At 43.2% G+C, this 18,888-nt stretch overlaps 1 protein-coding gene and 1 non-coding gene across 20 annotated transcripts in view; both read right to left on the bottom strand.

Moving 5' to 3' along the window:
* The window catches only part of TRRAP (transformation/transcription domain associated protein), a 111,197-nt gene extending 94,528 nt beyond the window's left edge, over window positions 1-16,669 (bottom strand). For 11 of the 19 annotated variants that reach the window (XM_089895655.1, XM_089895664.1, XM_089895670.1 and 8 more), the window contains exons 1-10: window positions 14,258-15,991; window positions 13,801-13,850; window positions 9,322-9,432; window positions 8,170-8,274; window positions 7,110-7,193; window positions 5,489-5,545; window positions 4,014-4,139; window positions 2,671-2,748; window positions 2,381-2,469; window positions 1,462-1,558 (exon numbers count right to left, since the gene is read on the bottom strand). In XM_089895655.1, coding sequence (XP_089751781.1) covers window positions 1,462-1,558; window positions 2,381-2,469; window positions 2,671-2,748; window positions 4,014-4,139; window positions 5,489-5,545; window positions 7,110-7,193; window positions 8,170-8,274; window positions 9,322-9,432; window positions 13,801-13,850; window positions 14,258-14,357 — 897 coding nt within the window. In that variant the 5' untranslated portion in view covers window positions 14,358-15,991. Of the gene's footprint in view, window positions 1-1,461; window positions 1,559-2,380; window positions 2,470-2,670; window positions 2,749-4,013; window positions 4,140-5,488; window positions 5,546-7,109; window positions 7,194-8,169; window positions 8,275-9,321; window positions 9,433-13,800; window positions 13,851-14,257; window positions 15,994-16,043; window positions 16,496-16,551 lie in introns of those variants that run through there. The other 8 variants (XR_016387746.1, XM_089895669.1, XM_089895668.1 and 5 more) reach the window with 6 other exon arrangements.
* On the bottom strand, window positions 13,930-14,129 carry LOC149747373 (small nucleolar RNA ZL1). The gene has a single exon (XR_016387979.1). It is a non-coding gene; the product is annotated as a small nucleolar RNA ZL1 (small nucleolar RNA).
* Window positions 16,670-18,888: the final 2,219 nt, after the last annotated feature.

The raw sequence follows: 18,888 nt of genomic DNA, 5'->3' as shown, positions 1-18,888 counted from the left end.
TAAATTTATTCCATACTTTAGAATAACCACCTCTATACAAGAGTTTTATTCAAACAAACTGTAAGACTAATGAGAGATAAGGTATCAATTTTTTCCTTCAAGTTCTTATGATTTAAGTAAGAAGAGACCACAGCTCCAAGTGGGAAAAACAAAAACAAAAATAAAACTACTCTACATGTTCCTCAAAAAAGCCTCCAAAACCTCTTTATCAGTTTTACTTGATAATGCCATTTTTTGAAGTTCCAATCTCTCCCACATAATTTGCTATAACACACAACTTCCAATAACAGCAAAAGTCAATAAACCTCATACATCCGCATAAAAATCTGTGTGCAAATATTTATATGGCTTTATTAAGCCAAAAATGAAACAGGCAAGTCTATAAAGACAGGAAATACTTTAGTGGTTGCCAGGGGCTGGTGGGTCAGAGAAGAATGGAAGTCACTGCTCATTGGTACGGATTTCTTTTTCGGGAGAAAAAACTGTTCTAAAATTGAATAGTGATTATGGTTGTACAAATCTGAATAAACTAAAAACCATTGAACTGTACACTTTAAAAGGGTGAATTTTATGGTATATGAATTATATCTTGATAAAATGCTTTAAAAAAAATTGGAAACGACGCAAATGTTCATCAGCTGATGGATGGATGGACACCATGATTACACCCGTACAACAGGATACACCACTACGGCCTGAACTGCGCACCCCCAGATTTCATATGTTGAAGCCCTTACTCCCATTGTGACTGTATCTGAAGATAAGAGCCTTTAGGAGGTAATTCAGGTTGAATGAGATCATAGGTGGGGCTCTCGTCCAGTAGGACTGTGGCCTTATAAAAGAAGAGAAGGAGATCTCTCTGTCCCCCTCACCACCATGGGAGGACACAGCAAGAAGGTGGCCACCTTCAACCCAGGAAGAAAGGCCTCCCCAGAAACCAAACCCTGCTGGAACCTTGATCTTGGATTTTCCAGGCTCCAGAACTGTGAGAAAATAAATTTTGGCTGTTTACACCTAGTCTATGGTATTTTGTTATGGCAGCCTGAGCAGACTAAGACAACTAACCACGAATAAAAAGTAACAAGTCACCAATAAAATATAACAAGGATGAATCTCAGCATTACTGCTAAGTGAAAGAAGCCAGACTCAAAAGGTTACAAATACTGTCCACCAAGTGATTAATCTCTATGACATTCTGGAAAAGGCAAAACTATGGAGACAGAAAACAAACCAGTGCTTGCCAGGGACTGAAGGTGGGAGGAGGAAATTGACTACAAACGTATAAAAGGAATTTTTTGGATGATGGAAATGTTCTGTATTTTGATGTACTGGTGGTTAGGTATGCATTTGTACTGTACACATTTGTCAGTCAGCGAACTGTACACCTACAAAAGGTGAGTTTTACTGCATGTAAATTATATCTCAGTAAACCTGACTTAAAACAAAAGTCAATGAGCTTACCTGGTAAATTCTGATGATATAAGCTAAAAATGACAACGTTTTGATCTGAGCAGCAATGAAATCAGCATATAACTCCTTGTTGTAAAGCTTATGTTGCCTAATGATATGAACAAAATTAACAATATTAGCTCTCAACTCTTTCAGTGATGTTACTATTAATTAAAAGCCTATAGTAATTACTAAGCCCAAAAGGTTGATTTCTACACAGCAGCAACAGTAAACGCGCCTACACTTTTATGCAGTTCCGACTAACTTAAAGGCCTTAAAGGCATGAAGCAGGCAGATCTCCAGGCCGCCGGGCAGCAGCCACAATCTGAATCCCCACAGCCAAGGCGAGACTGACCTGCTTCCCCAGAAGACAGCACGAGGGCACCTGTCTGACCAGTGGAAGACCCCTGCTGTGGCCACAGAGGCTGTTAGGGCTGATTCACCCTCAGCTCTTGCTCTCAAGTGACTTAGAGACAGATAGGCCGCAAGTCAAGAGAGCAAGTGACAAAGATCTTAGGAGGAATGCTGTGAGGCTGGAGAAAAAGCTTCACTGGGAGGCTTCAAGGATGAACGAGTCAGTGATTAAGGGTGATGGGTGAGGAAGAACGAAGCGGGTAAAGAGCTTCCTAGCCCTCGTGCTGAGAGGAACAGCAAGAACAAAGGCTTGAAGGTGAGAGAGCCTGGAATATCCCAAAGCTGTAATTGAGGACAGTAATGCCTAATGATAGTTCTAAATTTACAAGACACCAAAGACTGAGACATGTCACCCATCATCGAAATACAACTTCAGAAAGCCAAAAATACATATAAGTTTAACCAAAATTTTATCACTCAAAATTTTCTTGTCTTACAAATGACGACAGCAAGTACATTTTTACTTGGATTAAAGAACTATGGTAGTCAGCTACATCACTGACCAAAGAAATCTCACCTGGCTTGTGCAGATACCTGAATTGCAATGGTATTCATGATCAAGGGCACAAATTCAGCAACAACATTGTGGATATTCAGTTTGTAGAGCTAAAAGCAAACATATCAGATTGTCATGCTTTGACACTCTGCTTATAGCAAAATAATTTGGCATACCAAAGAAACTGTGATGAGATTCATTAGTTAGCACATGTGTATCATACGCATCTATCTGCCACAGAAAATTAGGTGTAAACTTTGCTGTAAAATAGGAAGCCCAAAACCCAAGAAGCTACTAAGCAATATGCATACCTGATACATTAAAACAACAATAATGGGCAATTCTGCCAACACTTTCAAAGAAAGAGATCCTCTTGGAATGATGGAATGCTGCAAGAGAGGAACAGAAGGACTGAGGTTATCCCCGTGGCACTTAGAATAGCCCTAATCAGTGTGCCACTACTGCACATCACCCCACTGAAATAAAGGCAAGGGAAAATACTGACACGTCTTCATAATTATCTGTGGTGAAATAAACTATTTTGAAAACAAAGTACATAGAACTGTTATTTAATATAAAGGTTTTCATATTTTACAATGTCATACCTGTAGTAAAAACCTCAGGAAAATTTGTCAAAACTTAAGAGATTCAAATCACAGAAGAAATTAAAAAAAATTTTTTAATCTATTATCTTGCTTACTTGCAAGAAAAACAGCAAGAAGTACAAGTTTACCTAGTTTTATTCATAGGTATTTATAAACAAGAAAAATGCTTACAATAAATATAAGAAAAAAATAGTCTTAATATATAAAAACTCAAACAGGTAAGGAAAATGTCAGACTCAAAATACAAATGGGTGATAAATGGATAGGAACAGACAAGCAAAAAAAGAAACACAAAGACTGATAAACAGAAAACAAGTTTCTAATTCAGGAAGAACAAAGGAATGAAAGCTTCATTCAAAATGTAATTTCCTGTTTATCCTAGCTCAAAGTGAAACATTCTGCAAAACCATTTCAGTAAAACAAATCCAGATGATAGTCTTGATTCAATCATAAAAATACAGTCATAGTAAATGCTCATACATGTTCCCTATGTGGCAAATACTACAAATCTAATGCATTAGCTGCAGACAGTACCAGCGTTACCTTCACAAAACTCCACGAGACTGATTTTTCAGATGAGAGGGAAAATAAGGTCAGAACAACGGTTCATGAACTTTCCTACAGTCAAAAAATGCAAGTGGTAGAGCTGTAACATCATCCCAGAACTTCTGTCCACAGAGCCCACACCGTCAGGCACTGAACTACAAATTTATATGTAGCTTAAAGGGACTTCACTAATGTTGAAGCTAAGGACAGAACGGAGGCCCCCTTGCCGGGTCAGCTGCTCTTTCTGGTTCTGGATTCCACCACGATGCTATCTTTGTATATTTGGTGAGCAACAGCTCACATGCATACCTGCAGAGCACAATCAGCGACACTCTCTCACACGCGCACACACATTTGTTTGCTTATTCTAAATCCCTCCATGTGTGTAAGAAAAAGACAAAAAACTTAAGTGGTCTAAAAAGTCAATACCTCATTTTTCCTCTACCAAGGGCAGGAGACGTGGATAAAAGCAAAGCAAAAAGCAAAACAACCGAAACACTTACTGTTCTCGTCTCACTGTCCTCACGCTCAGGATTGACTTTCACAGCAATCGTTGTGATCATTCCAACCATTTCTGGGGGGGGGACTGTGTTCTCGGGGATCACCTGAGGGTTCTCAAAGTAGCGGTTCTACAGAAAAAAAAAAAAAAAACAGAAGTCATTTACACCTGACATGTGGTGAAGAAATCGAATGTCCTACCCTTTTATACTGCACCAACCCCACAGTACTTGGTGTTCTTTTTTTCCAGGACTATGAAGATAACATGACAGACACACCCGCCACCTCCAACAACAGAAAACAAACTTGCCTGCTGTATTTTCTACTATTTTTTCCTGGCTGATAAAAGATGAAATGTATGTCATGTTATATTACCACCTCAGTGAGGCGGGGAGGATGTAACCCATCTCTCCAGTGATAAGAAACTAGGAGCTGATCCCTACTGAATTAACTTTCCACATAGTCTCCTAAATAGAGGTCAAGTATGGAACAAAGTACAGAAAATATTTTAAAAGGCCAGGACCTCACTGGCATCCTTAGTTCTCAATGAAATTTGGGCTTCATGTTAAAAAAGACAGCTTCGTATGAAAAGCAGCTCTTCTTTGATCAAAATGGTAGTTGACACAATGATAACTTGATAATTCAGAACGCAACTTAAGTTTTATGCACTATTAGCAGGTTAAAATCCTTAAAAAACCAAGAAGTCAATTTTACCATGTGTTAATTTAAAAAAAAATTTAAGCTTAAAAAAAAATTGAAAATAGAAACTCTGAAACATAAACACATTTATGCACAATGATTTTTACCAAAGCGTTATTTGTGACAGTAATGAATTGAAAATGGGGGAAACCAGCAATAGGGAGATGGTCAAGGTACATGCATATGACAGAAAATTATCGGTCGCTAAAAATTATGACTGCCACAGACGAGTCTTGAAGGACGTTCCCTTCTGTAACAGTGATTCCTTCCAGTAAATGAGAGCATGGTAGGGAGGAGCCTTTCCTCCTCCACTCCACACACTTTTATATGGGTGGCACTGCTTGGAAACAGTTTTTTCAATACAGGAAAAAATTTTCAAGATACAGAAAAATGCTGAAAGTATACACCACTCCCCCAAAAAGCTTCAAGAATATGAGGGCAACCATCTCTACAAAGCACAAAGTTAAACTCAAAACAAAACACCAACGTCAATGGTTGCTTATAAGTGAAAGAATAATTATGGATGATTTTCCTTTTTTGCAAAATTTCTACAATAAGAATATATTGCTTTTACGTCAAAAATACAGTATTTAATCTAAACAATGAAACGAAAAGAACTCTTTTTTTCTAAGGGCTAATTTATCAACCTAGATTTTAACCATCACTAAATATTCCCCATTGTAAAATTAGCATCCCTCCAATTATTCCTTCAACCCTTTGGAATGAGGAAGTAATAAATAAATATAAACAGTAAATTCAAATAATATTAAAAACAGCATACCACTACTTTTGGAAGCTCCTTGTAAATCTGTTTCACAAAATCCAAAAAATGATGAATCTAAAAAAAAACAGACAGTATTAGGAAGATATTTATAAACAGAAAATGCTTACAATAAATAAGAAAAACATCAATAGTTTCCATATGTAAGAACTCACAAAACAGGCAAGAAAAATGTCAGACTCAAGATACAAATAGGCAATGAATGTGAACACACACACAAAAAAAGACTGATAAACAGAAAACAAGTGTTCTAATTCAGGAAGAGCAATGGAATGAAAATGATAATAAATGTCACTTTTTGCCTTTCAAAAAGTAATAGCACACCATGTTGGAGGGAGTGCAAATAAGGAGACACCCCCCCCAACCATACTATACTATACTACTAAGGGAAGCTTAAACTGCTGAAGCCTTTCTGGAAACCAATGTAACAATATGTATCAGAAGCATTAAACATTAACACCTTTGATCTGGTAATTCTACTTCTATAAACCCAGTCTACAAAATAATTTGAATTGTAAACAGATATTCAGTTTTAGTCATTAAAAAAAAAATTTTGAAATACCCTAAATATCCAAGAATATGAAAGAATATTATATATCCATTAAAAATTAAGTTTACAAAACATTTTTTATCATTGGGAAAACGCTTACATATAATGTGAAGGGAAACAATCAGGATATGAAATGTCATCCACAGTAGTATTGTGATTATGTAAACATACAAATACATAAGGTGGGAAAAAGGAAAAGAAATCACCAAGACATTAAATATTGTTTTCAAGATGGAAGGAATTCTATTTCGTCTTTCAATTTCCAAATAATCTACAACAGGCATTTACCAAGGTTATCATCAGAAAAGACAGTATCTTAATTATGGCTAACAGACTGTTTAATGCTGACTCTGCAGATGCCAATCACTGTGCTAAGAACTTTTTTTTTTTTTTTTTTTTTTTGCGGTACGCAGGCCTCTCACTGCTGTGGCCTCTCCCATTGCAGAGCACAGGCTCCGGACGTGCAGGCTCAGCGGCCATGGCTCACGGGCCCAGCCGCTCCGCGGCATGTGGGATCTTCCCGGACCGGGGCACGAACCCATGTCCCCTGCATCGGCAGGCGGACTCTCAACCACTGAGCCACCAGGGAAGCCCAAGAACTTTAACTTTTATATTTAATTCTCTAAGCAATCTTTGAGGATATACTGTGATTGTCCCCATTTTACAGAAAAGGCTCCAAAAGGCTCAGAGCTTACCCACTGTCACACAGCTACTCAACTGCACACTGAGATTCAAACCCAGCTCTGACTTCAGAACCCACATCTGAACCCTTGTGTAAAAGCCATTGAAGCCTTGGGGCATCTCAGACTTGTAAGTACCAGAACCACCCAAAGAGCCCTGCCAGTTTGGTTGGTTAACACATTTCAAATACTGAACAAATCCAGCAAAATATTCATGTACACATTCAGAAAAAAGTCACTGTTTAACCCACAAAGAATTTCCCCCAACTTAGGCGATATTTTTTATGACTGAAAGCAGCATATGTTCTGTCAACTCTAAAAGAGGGTAAAAAATTCACACAGAAGCAATTTGTCAGCACAGTTTATAAATGCTATCAAGATAAACACTTACTTCTTGGGTGATGGGTGGCCTGAACTGTTTGTGTAGTTCAATAATTATTCTTAGACAAATAAGAACATTCTCTTCATTTTCCGTCTTAAAAAAAAAAAAAGCATTTAAAAAGAGTTATACTTCTGAAAACTTATTTTAATCTAAAGACTATTTTCTAAGCATTTTCTGCATATACACCCTCCATCAACCAACTTAGATTTGGTTTGTAGAAAATTCATAAACCCACAGAACACAGCTGTCCCAGAGAGGAAGCTTTCGCAGTCTTTGGTGGACTGTCTGAAGTATAGCCCACCAGTAGGTCCTGTGAGAGTAACACTCAGACAAATGAGTAACTGGCAATTAAGGCAAGTCACACTACGAAGCAAGGTCTTAACGGCCCAGCAGACACGTTTCATTGTTTGAAAATATTGCCAAAAGAGCAATGAGTGAGCAGCCACCATGCACTGGGCCCTGTGCTAACACTTTACACTGTCTGCATGGGGGTGCCTTCCACATCTTACTATGAGGAAGCGAAGGCTTGGGGCAGGAAAGAATGGGGCTGACATGACAGAGCTAATACATGGCAGAGCCAGGATCTGAACTCAACTCAGTCCCCCTACAGAGCTCATCTTTCCAAGGGGCCCAGAAACATGACAGAATTCTAAACACACCAAGACTAAGGACAACAAGAAAACAATTTCAGAGGTTAGCTTAACAGGTACCAAATGGATTAACCCCAAGAATTTGAGCAACTCTTTGACTACTATGCATCTACTGCGCCTGACACACAAACATAGAGGCACAAAGCCAATGACCCCTGTACTTGGAGTCTGTTGACCACCACCCACTTTCAGATTCCCACTATGTCTAGTCAATCCCTCAGTGACTCAAAAAAAAAAGATTTTCATTTAATAATCTTTCTTAGTAATCTGGTTGGCAAAGTGGAAGAAAATGGACATTAAAAAAATTTCTACTCATGTGAATCAGAACTTTAGTGAAAAAGTTGTATAATGCAGGATTTTACAGTAAGAAAATCATTAAAAGTTTTGAATGTGGCTAAATAAAAATTCTCAAAAGTTACCTCCAGAAAGCGAAACATAACAGACAAAACATTTTTTGTATGAGGACGAAGATGTTCATTGGTTGGTATTCTATGAATTATTTCAAGAACGAGCTTCCGCAGTTGCTGTTGAAGAGAAACAAAAATGTAAATATGAAATCCTTCCAAGAGTTCCAAGGTAATTCTTTGGCATCCTGCAAGTGTCACACAGCTGTACCCAGCACTGGTAACCACCATACGATAAGATGGAGCCCATTTTAGAAATGGTTCTGTAAATTATTTAAATGTAATCCAAAGCATGTACTGCAAACCAGTATTTTCAGTATTTCTACAACTGTGTACCAAATCAAGTAAGCCAAATTTTCCTCTTTTACACCTTATCGGTATTGCCAGGAGGAGGACACTAATGTGTGCATGTGGGGTGAATTTAAGATGAAAAGAGCAAAACACCAAGTGAACTTCATTAGCAGTCTCCCTTCATAAGCTCTGTTTAGCTCCTCTGACGTACTCTCCAATTATCTTGGGCCTAAGGACTAATTACATCATAAGCTGTGCTAAGCTTTCATGATTTTGTCTATAGAACTGACAACTAAAAAAGTAGGTCAAATAGGTAGATCTTGAACTGGTACCACATAAAAGTGCTTTATTTAGCAATTAACTTTCACTAGTACTATGGTAATTTTTAAAGTTATTTTTAAGGGATACATGCTGAAATATTTATGGAAAAAAGTTATGATGGGACTGTTTTAAAATAATCAAGGCGAAGAGGGGGGAGGCAAAGAGTGGGTGGGGGCATAGATAAAACAAAACTGGCCAGAGTTACAAGAACTGAAAATAGTAAGATCAGAGCTGGGCAACAGGTATGGGAAGGGTCATGAAACTGTTGCTCCCTCCTATATATACACATGAATTTGGCTATAATACATAGCATATGCACACGTCACTGGTCAGCAAATGTGAAGAATTTAAATTGTGAAAGAGATGGCTATGAGGAAATAAAACCAAGATATTTAGCTGAGGAGGCAATGGCCTTGGACAAAGTTATCCTTATATGACAAAATTTCTTTTGTTTTTAAGGGGAGCCATAAGTTTTTTGAGTTGTTTTCATTCTTAAGTGCTTGCACTCCTACAGCAGGACATTTTTTTTCTCATTATATTTTTGAACAGGTTTACCTGGGCTGGTTTCTCCTGAAGGAACTGAACTTCTCCATCTTGAAGAAATGTAAGAAATCGAGGGATGATGTGCTCCAGGAACGTAGAATATTGAGGAGATGAAGTGACATTCTAATTATGCAAAAATAAAAGAAAACCCCATAAAGGTTTGTGTACATATTCAAATTCACATATTATAATAACCCCAAAAGGAAAAAATTGTAGCAGAGCTGATAGTAATTTTTAATACTTTCAGATGCTTTAGTGATAACATAGTTTTAAAGAAGTTAAGATGATTGCTGCTTCTGATATCCAATTGGAGAGAACTAAACACTAAAATTTACTGGTAAACCTAGAAACACTCGCACTGTGGAGAATGTTCACCTAACTAAGGGAACTGAACGATGGGGCATGACTGACTGGATGGAACCAATGGCAGAGACCACCTTCCCGAAGAAGTGATGCTGACACTAAAACCTAAAAGGCCAGCAGGAGTTAACCACGGGAGAAAGTGGGAAAGGTTCTAAGGAAAGCACATGCAAAGGCACAAAATGACGAGAAAGGCTGAGTGTAAAAGGTACATATTGAACTTTTTCTAGTTCAATATGGCAGGGATGGGAGTATAAGAGGAAGGAATTTAAACTTTTATTATCATGAGTCTGAGAAGCTGGTGAGTCAAGGCATCTGGGCAGCTAAATGTGTCTGGAGCTCCAGACACTGATCTGGGAGGAAGATAAAGACATGGGGTTGTCTATTACCTGAGCAGTCTATAAAGAAGGAAATACAGGCAAAAACCAGAAAAGAGTGCGCTGCCACAGGAGAAAAGAAAGAACCGCCATTCTTGGGATGCACACCTGAGCACTGGTCTCCCACGGCCAACCCAGAGCTCAATTCCAGGGGCCCCGTGCCCACAGCACGCTGTGTGTCAAGAGGCACCCCTAGGAGCCAGACAGCACCTCACCAGCCCCTCCCCAAGCAGACTGCGAATCCACTGGGCACAAGAACTGTATTTGTCACCTTTCAACCCCAAAGTGTAAGACTTTTTACGAAACACCCACATTCAAGGATTGAAGGAAAAGAGGGGTAAGAGTCATGATGGAACATTATCAAGGTTATCAAGAAATCAAGCTCATCTGCACGTCAGCCCATACCATCCAGATTCCACAGCCTTCAAACATCTAAGTTTCAAATTTCTCCCACAGGAAAGATTCAACAAGGTGCCCAGTTATTCTGCCAGTATTTCAACTTAGCCCCTGGCTTTTTGATCCATACGAATGCTTCCTGTGACTTCTAACTTCAACATTTCTTTATTTTCTGCCCTGGGAAATGGCCCATGTGATATTTACTTAGCCTGGAATCTTATCCCTAAGTGGTTAATGAAATGAATTTCTAAGATTCCTTAAACCACTGGGAATTCTTAATTCCACTTAAATATTTTGTTTTGGGATAACAGTGGTGGTAATTTAGAATTACCTACTGGTGGTCATTCTAGTATTTCATTCTTCGAAGGACTCAGTCATCTGAATTTCATTTAAGGTAAATGCCTATCAGATTTCAAAAGGCACTATTTGGAAAAGCCCCAAGTGTTATTACTTTGCTAACTTTTAATTCTGTTAATTTAATCAATGCATCTGAGACCAAAGCCAGGAACTAACTTGCTAACTGCCAGACCCTAAACAGGAGAGAAAGGGTTGAGACACTTAATTGAAAGAGCCCCACGCCCACACTCGGAGGATCACAGGCAGCTCCACAATTTCAGCCTCTCAAATAAACTTTAAGGGCTGTGGCTCTCTCCTAGCAGTTCTTCCAATAAAATGCAGAATGCAGGCCTTTCCTGTTCTACCGCCCACCTCTTTTTTTTAGCTTTATTTATTTATTTTTTAACAATTTGCACTAACAGCTTGGGTGGACGAGAAAGCTCTTTAGCTCAATCTCTAAATATCTCAGGATTTTTTCCCACCTCAGTTCAAGGCAACAAATCCTGGAAAACATCTATTTAAATCAAAACAAAAAAAAACAAAAAATTCCCTCAGCAAACAAAAATACCATCCATTACTATAGAGAGTAGGGTATCTAATTCGATCCCACGAACATTTATTTAATGTTTAGTGATTCAAATGACCATGACAGAGGCTAGGAAACATTTTATCTATTGTTCTTTTTTTTTTTTTTTTTTTTTTTTTGCGGTACACGGGCCTCTCACTGTTGTGGCCCCTCCCGTTGCGGAGCACAGGCTCCAGACGCGCAGGCTCAGCGGCCATGGCTCACGGGCCCAGCCGCTCCGCGGCATGTGGGATCTTCCGGGACCGGGGCACGAACCTGTGTTCCCTGCATCGGCAGGCAGACTCCCAACCACTGCGCCGCCAGGGAAGCCCTATCTATTGTTCTTAATCATATTAACTCTGAGAAAGGTTTTATCATAGCCACATTAAAAGAAAAGCGAGTTTCTCTTCGGCTTTTGAGACTAACTGGCACCAGGCTAACCATAAAGTAGGACAAAATATGAGAGAACAGTTTCAGGTGCTGGACCAGAGGCAGTGCAAGACCATGATCTCTAGAAGAAGGGGAACTCACCAACTGTGCCCCACCTCGGCTCTCTGCCTGGGTACGGTTTCCCAACCAGGCTCAGCAGGCTGGAGCCCAAGGAAAGCATGATGGTCCTGCTGAGCTGAGGTGCAAATACCAGAGTTTGCAACAGCTGAAGTGGCCGGAATCTGCACGGCAAAGCCCCAGAGAAAAAGGAACTACAGAAGGGGGTGTGGATGGTCTCCTGTGAGTCCTTGACTGAGGACTGGGCTGTACTTATGGGTGAGGGAAGGTAAGACTATCTGAGGCTTACCAGGGAGTGGGCACTTGAGGACTGAGAAATGAAGAAAGACATCAGAGGTTTAGCAATGTCAGAGGATGTTGGGGGTCCAGCCTCGACACAGTGCAAAGACCTTAACACCTTGATAGCACCTCATACGTTCAGCTGAGGAAGGACCATGCCCCAGAGTAAGGCCTAGTTTAGCCCCAGCCCCAAAAAATCTAAAATCAACCTCTGATGAGATCCACAGAAAGATGGGGTTTGGAGGTTGAATCCTACAAAGTCAGAGGGACTTGGGAAACCCCCTGGGATTCCCAGAGATCCTCTCTACCATGGCATAAAACCAAGCCTACACAAGTTCAGTGAGATCAGCCAGCACCTGAACTGCTGACTATAGTGAAAATATCAACACTCTTCCAAGGGAGATAACAGAATCCAGGGTCCTTACATGTCACACACAATGTCTGGTGTACAATCAAAAACTACCAGACATGCAAGGAAGCCAGAAAACGTGACCTGTAGTCAATAAAAATCCACCTTTATAGAGGACTGTATTTAGCAAAGACTTCAAAGCAGTTATTATAAATACGTTCAAAGAATAAAAGGAAAACATGGTCTCAATAAATGAAGATGGGGAATCTCTACAGAGAAGTGGCATCTAAAGAAGAACCCAATGGAAATTCTAGAACTGAAAGTACAATAACCAAAATTTTAAAACAAAAATACAAATAAACTGAAATTTAAAAATAACATCCCAGCAGATGTGGAGATGACAGAAAAACAGTGAATCTGAAGGCAGATCAGAGAACAAAGAGAAAAAAGACTGAAGAAAAATGAACAGAATCTGAGGGACCTATGGGTCAATATAAAATTGTAGAATGTAAGAGCCAGAAGAGAGAAACTGTTTGATCAAAGTTGCAGAAGTTATAAACAGGAGAGCCAAAACTGCCAGCCAGCTCTCATTCCCATACCATCCATTACCTAACATAACAAATCCACAACAAAAGTTTGAGTGTATCCTGAAAGCATATGCCTAAAAGGGCTACCATAGTTGAAAATGAAAAAAATGTCAAGGGGATCCCCTGGTGGCACAGTGGTTAAGGATCCACCTGCCAATGCAGGGGACATGGGTTCCAGCCCTGGTCCAGGAAGATCACACATGTCGCAGAGCAGCTAAGCCCACGCGTAACAACTCCTGAGCCTGCGCTCTAGAGCCCGCGAGCCACAGCTACTGAAGCCCGTGCACCTAGAGCCCATGCTCCGCAACGAGAAGCCACTGCAACGAGAAGCCTGCGCACCGCAATAAAGAGTAGCCCCTGCTCGCCACAACTAGAGAAAGCCTGCGTGCAGCAATGAAGACCCAACGCAGCCAAAAATAAATAAATTAAAATAAATAAATTAAAAAAGAAAAGAAAAGAGAAAAAGGTCAAATAACCAAAACAAAAGCAATATTCCTCAACACTGTTCGGGAGTCACTATCACCAGTGTGAAGAAACTGGAGAACACTGTACAAATTTCAATTTTGAAATACAACAAATTACATTAACAAAGATAATTTTTAAGTTACTAGTAAAAAGACTGACAGGGAAGCTGTAGGAAAGCACATGTGAATACTTATCTCAAAATGAAAAGCTCATATCTCAAAATTTAAAGCTTTATAAAATATAATATAAAATAAAATATAAAGCTCATACCTCAAAATTTTCACTAACTTCTTGCATCATTTTTAACTTTGTTTCATCAGCTGTAAATGGCAAAACAAACCATCAGATTGAGAAATTGTTAAGAATGTTCCTAAAATTACTGGATTTAATAATTTAAGAGAAGCAATCAGATCTTATCAGTTTGACTGTCATGGTCTAGAAGCAGGCACATAACTAGTTCCCTACAACCAGTCACACTCACTCGTACTCCCAAACATACACGTGCATGCACAGACAAGGACACAGATACACACATACGCGCACCCACATGCGTGCCTCTTTGGGGCTCCAGCCAGAAATGCTCATCACTTTGCTTCTCCACGAGGTAGAGAAAAGGGAAATTAAGATAAAAGTTAATGTGACTACTTATCTCAATGTGCACATCATTTGAACTGAGATGAAGGAGTCACATCAACACGTTTCTTAATGACGAAAAGCATCAACTCACGTGTATTTACATCCGTGAGAGCTGCCACAAACTGAAGGTATTTTTTCATCAGAGTGGTTTGGTCAACCACCGTGGCCCCTTGTGTTGCAACAAACGCCATTTTTCTTTTGAGCTAGTTTGTTTCTCAAGAGAAAAGTGTCATAACCACGAGTTTGCCCAGCCTACAAAAAGAAGCATATGATTAACCAACTTACTGAGGGCACAGGTTCCTGATCGCTAGGAAAATCTTACCTAAGTGCCTGTGTTAATCTAAATAGTTTTCCATCAATTCAGAAAACAACACTGCTCCCTCTACTTTTTTGAAAATAAAAGTTACTTAAGTCCATACTGTCTATTAATTTCTAAACAAGATTTTTATACACAGATGCTTTTCTTTCCTATGGTATGTCCATCTTTCCCTAGGCTAGGGGCCAGCAAACTCTCTGTAAAGAGCCAGAGAGTAAATATTTCAGGCTCTGTGGTCTGTCCCAACTCCTGAGCTCTGCTGGAGGCACAAAATAGCCACAGACAACTTGTAAGCGAACGACCATGGCTGTAATCCATAAATCTTTACTTACAGACACTGAAATGTGAATTTCATTTGAGTTGTATCATGAAACATTATTCCTCTTTTGATTTTTTTTCCCCCAACCGTTAAAAAAATGTAAAAACCATTCTTAGTTTTCGTGCTGTATAAAAACAGCCACCTGGCTGGATTTGGTCTGCTGACTGTAGTTGGACCACCTGTGCATTAGGTGAGGGGTTCTCAAACTTCACTGTGCACTAAAACCAGGAGCCAAAGGTGGACTCCCAAGCACCATCCAGAGACCTCGGTTCAGGGAGGCGTCCAGGAAGCTGTAAATTTTGCTTGCGTCTGACATACAATAGGCTAAATGCTTCAAAAAGCACCTCAGTGAGTTGGAAACAGGTGTGGATGACCACACTTTGAGAACTGCAGCTCCAGGCTGAAAAACAGGAGACTTGGTCTCTATTTTAAGAGCCCTCTTAAGAGAACCTAGTGAAATTGCTCTTACCCATCCTCCCCGCGAATGTAACAGTCACATTTCACTCTACATTAAGGAGCAGTTTCATGACTTGCTTTTCTTCTTTCTTCAACAAACACACCATTAACTCTTCTGCAGGCCTTTCAACGGCCCTGCCTACCAGATACGCTCCCTTGCAGCTCACACTCCTGCCCCAAGCAATGGGGACACCCTGACGCCACAGATCCTCTTCCGCCCGCCCTCTCGAGACACCAAAAGCAGAGAGGGTGCCTGCCGCTGTTCCCGCGCAGCCCGCCGGCTCCGGGGGCAGGAAAAGTCACTAATGAAACCAACCGTAGGGATTCTGGCAGCCCCGCTGGATGACCCGACTTCTGCTTCCTCTTCACCTCCCATCACCGAGACCCAAGACTCAGGGTCACGGCCACTCCCTACCTAAGAAACTTCGGGTGGGTCGTGCCCAAACTTTTTAAAGGCTTGGATCCACTTCTTCACCGAAGGCGTCAACCCCCCATTTTCCGAGACCCCGAGAGGCCAGGCTCCGCTATCCGCTGGGCCGGGGGGTTGGGGGCCCCGAGGGAAGACGTCCCATCCCGCCTCCAAGCTGGAGAGAAGCTCCAAGACCCCAGGAGCCAAGGGCCCGGGCCTGGCTTCGGTGCCGCCCCCGCGTCCCGGCCCAGGTTGTGCGGGCCGGAGCCGGTGCCCCGCCCGCTCCCGGCAAACGGCGCCGCCGCGCCGCCCCGCCCCGCCGCGCCAGGCCTGAGGCGGCGGCGCCGGGCCAGAGGGGGCGCTGTCGACGCCGGTACCTTCACTCTGCGCGCCGGGCCAGGCGAGCCAGGTGCCTGCGTGGAGGCCGAGAGGGGCCAGCGCAACAGGGGGCGCCTCCGGGGGGAAGGGGCCCCAACCCCACACTCTATCTCCCCGGCCTCAAACAGCCCTCGGCTTCCCTCCTTTTGTCACCCTCTCCGGACACCCAACGCCCGCCTCCTGGGCCGGGCTACGGCGGGCGCCGAGGGTCAATTCCCGCGCCACTAGCCTTCCGCCTCCCGGCGATCCCCGGCCAGCCCAGGCAGCAGTGGCAGCGGTTTGAGAGCCGCCCTCGGCCCCCGCCACCCGGACTGGGCCCCGATGGGGGGCGGAGGGACCCCGGGTTGCTCGGAGCCTCTCTCCATCGCTATGCGCCTCCCTCCATCGCTCCGCTGACCGCGGCGCCGCAGAGGCCTCCCCACGCCCGGGCCCCGCCGCACCCGTTGGGGCCGCATCGCGCGCCTCCCGAGGCCGTTCCGCCGCCGTACCGCGCCTGCCCACACTTACCCCGACATCGGCGGCCGGCTTCCTGCAGCCCCAGCCCGCGACCCCACCTAAGCCCTCTCAGCCGCCGCCGCTGTCGCGCCGCAGCACGCAGTCCCGCCCCCGCTTAAAGCGGCCGCGCCCGCCGCCGGAGGAATAGGCCCCGGCGCACCGCCTCCAAGTGGGTGCGGCCTGGGCGGGCGGCGGGAGTGGAGAGAGGCGTCACGCCCGGGTGCGCCTGCCTGGCCCTTTAAACCTCTGTCCGCGTGGGCGGGGCCGTAGGCCGGGAGGGAGGGGCAGGCAGTGACAAGCGTCTTTGGTTCGGCTCTTTCTGCCCTAAGTATCCTCGCAGAAGCCAGGAGGCTGGAGAGGGACGCTTGGGGGCTGCTGCGGGGCGGTGGGCACCCGCGGGGCTTCCTTAGCAGACGGCGGACGGGCCCGGGAAGAGGCCACCCCTGAACTGAACGTGGCATGCTGGGCGGGGTTTTCTCCCCAGCTTGAGCCCTGGGGTCCTTCTTAGCCCGGGGAGGGGGAGGAGGTAAGGAGGGTCTTTGGGAAGGCGAAGGCTGCAGACAGACGGAGACCCTGTAAGCAAAGGAGAGCTCAGGTGTTCTGCCTGGAAGAGGCCGGCCTGGTCATTTGTTGCAGCTGCATCACTCCGAGGCTAGACCGCAGTGGACCGCTTTTCAGCGCCTACGCGACGGGGCAGGTGCCTTGGCTCAGAGCAATGATGAGAGGGAGGGGAAAGTGGGGCCCGGATGCCCAAATGAGGTGATGGCTGGACCAGGAGGCCCTCTCAGGCCTCACCTGCAGACTCCATCTATGAGACTGGTTGAATGATGAGCTGTTCCTGGAAACACGTGGTAATCATGGTAAATGGACAGAGCATGAAAGTGATAACCTGACCTACCTCCAGCCCCTCCAGGACCTGGCTCCACCTCCTGCCCCTTCCTGACAGTACTTCCCCATTGCTTGCCCCGCACCGCCCCACCGCCACCCCATCATCACTAACTCACCAGAATCTTTGTTTTCCCTTCTCAGACAGATATATTTCACACCTGGTAATAAATAGAGCTTGCAATTCCTACAAGATACGTTCAGAGACATGCTCCTTGCTTTTGTTTAATGTTGCCACTCAAGAACAAGCCTCAGCTGAAGCGCTGAGATTGTAAGTGGATATATATAGTGCCACTTATTTCTGCCGCAGGAGAAATATAGTGGGTCAGAACACTCCTTCCCCCATGGAAGAAGTTGCCCACCTGCAAGCAAAATCCTCTTTGCTCCTACCACCACCAACCCCAAAATTTAGGAGGTCCAAAACTGGGTAAAGTTGAAAAATCTAAGGGCTGGAACCAATGTGCCATCCGAGGGTATTTAATATTGTTGGGGGAGGGGTCGAGAAAAAAAGCAGCAGTACACAAATCCTTTGATAAGTTTCCATTTAATTGCATGTGATAAAGACCTACAGCTGGGGGGGCGGGGAGGGTAACATTGGTGAAATTCACATGCTTTCCCATGGCCTTAGCTTCTCCTACGAAAGTACCCATCATGCTGCTATGATTTTTGCCTGTTTTCTTGTCTATCTCCTGAATTAGATGTTAGGGACAGTGTCAGCTTCATCTCTATCAGATAAATGAGATCATGCACCTCCTCCGCTTAAAACCCTCCAAAGACTTTTCAACTTATCCTCAATCCCTGGGCCTGTGCACCTCCCAGCCTCATTTTTCATGTTCCAGCCACAATGGCCTTGCTGTGCCTCCTGCCCACCTAGGACCTTTGTAGCTAATTCTCCTGTCTGGAATGTTCTTCCCTGAGAGGCACAAAGCTGGCTCCTTGTCATCCTTGATGAGCTCAAATGTCACCTCCTCAGAGAGGCCTTTTAAAGGCCCAATATAAGAAAACCATTGCCTGCCCCCCCCCACTAGCTCTCATAATACTGGAATTTTCCTTAGAATCAGAAATTATATTTACTCATTTATCATCTTTTTTCCCTCCTAGACAGAAAGCTCCTTTTCTTTCTTTTTTTTTTTTTAATATTTATTTATTTGGCTGTGCTGGGTCTTAGTTGCAGCACGCTGTATCTTCGTTGCCGCGTGCAGGATCTTTAGTTGCAGCATGCAGGATCTAGGTCCCTGACCAGGGATTGAACCCGGGCCCCCTGCATTGGGAATGCAGAGTCTTAACCACTGGACCACCAGGGCAGTCCCTCTGTCTTTCTTTACCAATGTATTCCTTTTGCCCATTGGGCGTTGTCTTAGTCTGCTAAAGCTGCCATTATAAAGTACCACAGCCTGGGTGGCTTACCCAACAGAAATTTATTTCTCATAGTTTTGGAGACTGGGAAGTTCAAGATCAAGGTGC

The sequence above is a fragment of the Delphinapterus leucas genome, chromosome 15, assembly GCF_059928025.1.
Source record: "Delphinapterus leucas isolate spDelLeu-1000000601 "Yukka" chromosome 15, BTC_Dleu_Yukka2, whole genome shotgun sequence".
Classification (NCBI taxonomy): Eukaryota; Metazoa; Chordata; class Mammalia; order Artiodactyla; family Monodontidae; genus Delphinapterus; species Delphinapterus leucas.
Note: the sequence above shows the minus strand (reverse complement) of the source record. Positions and strands in the feature narration are given on the sequence as shown.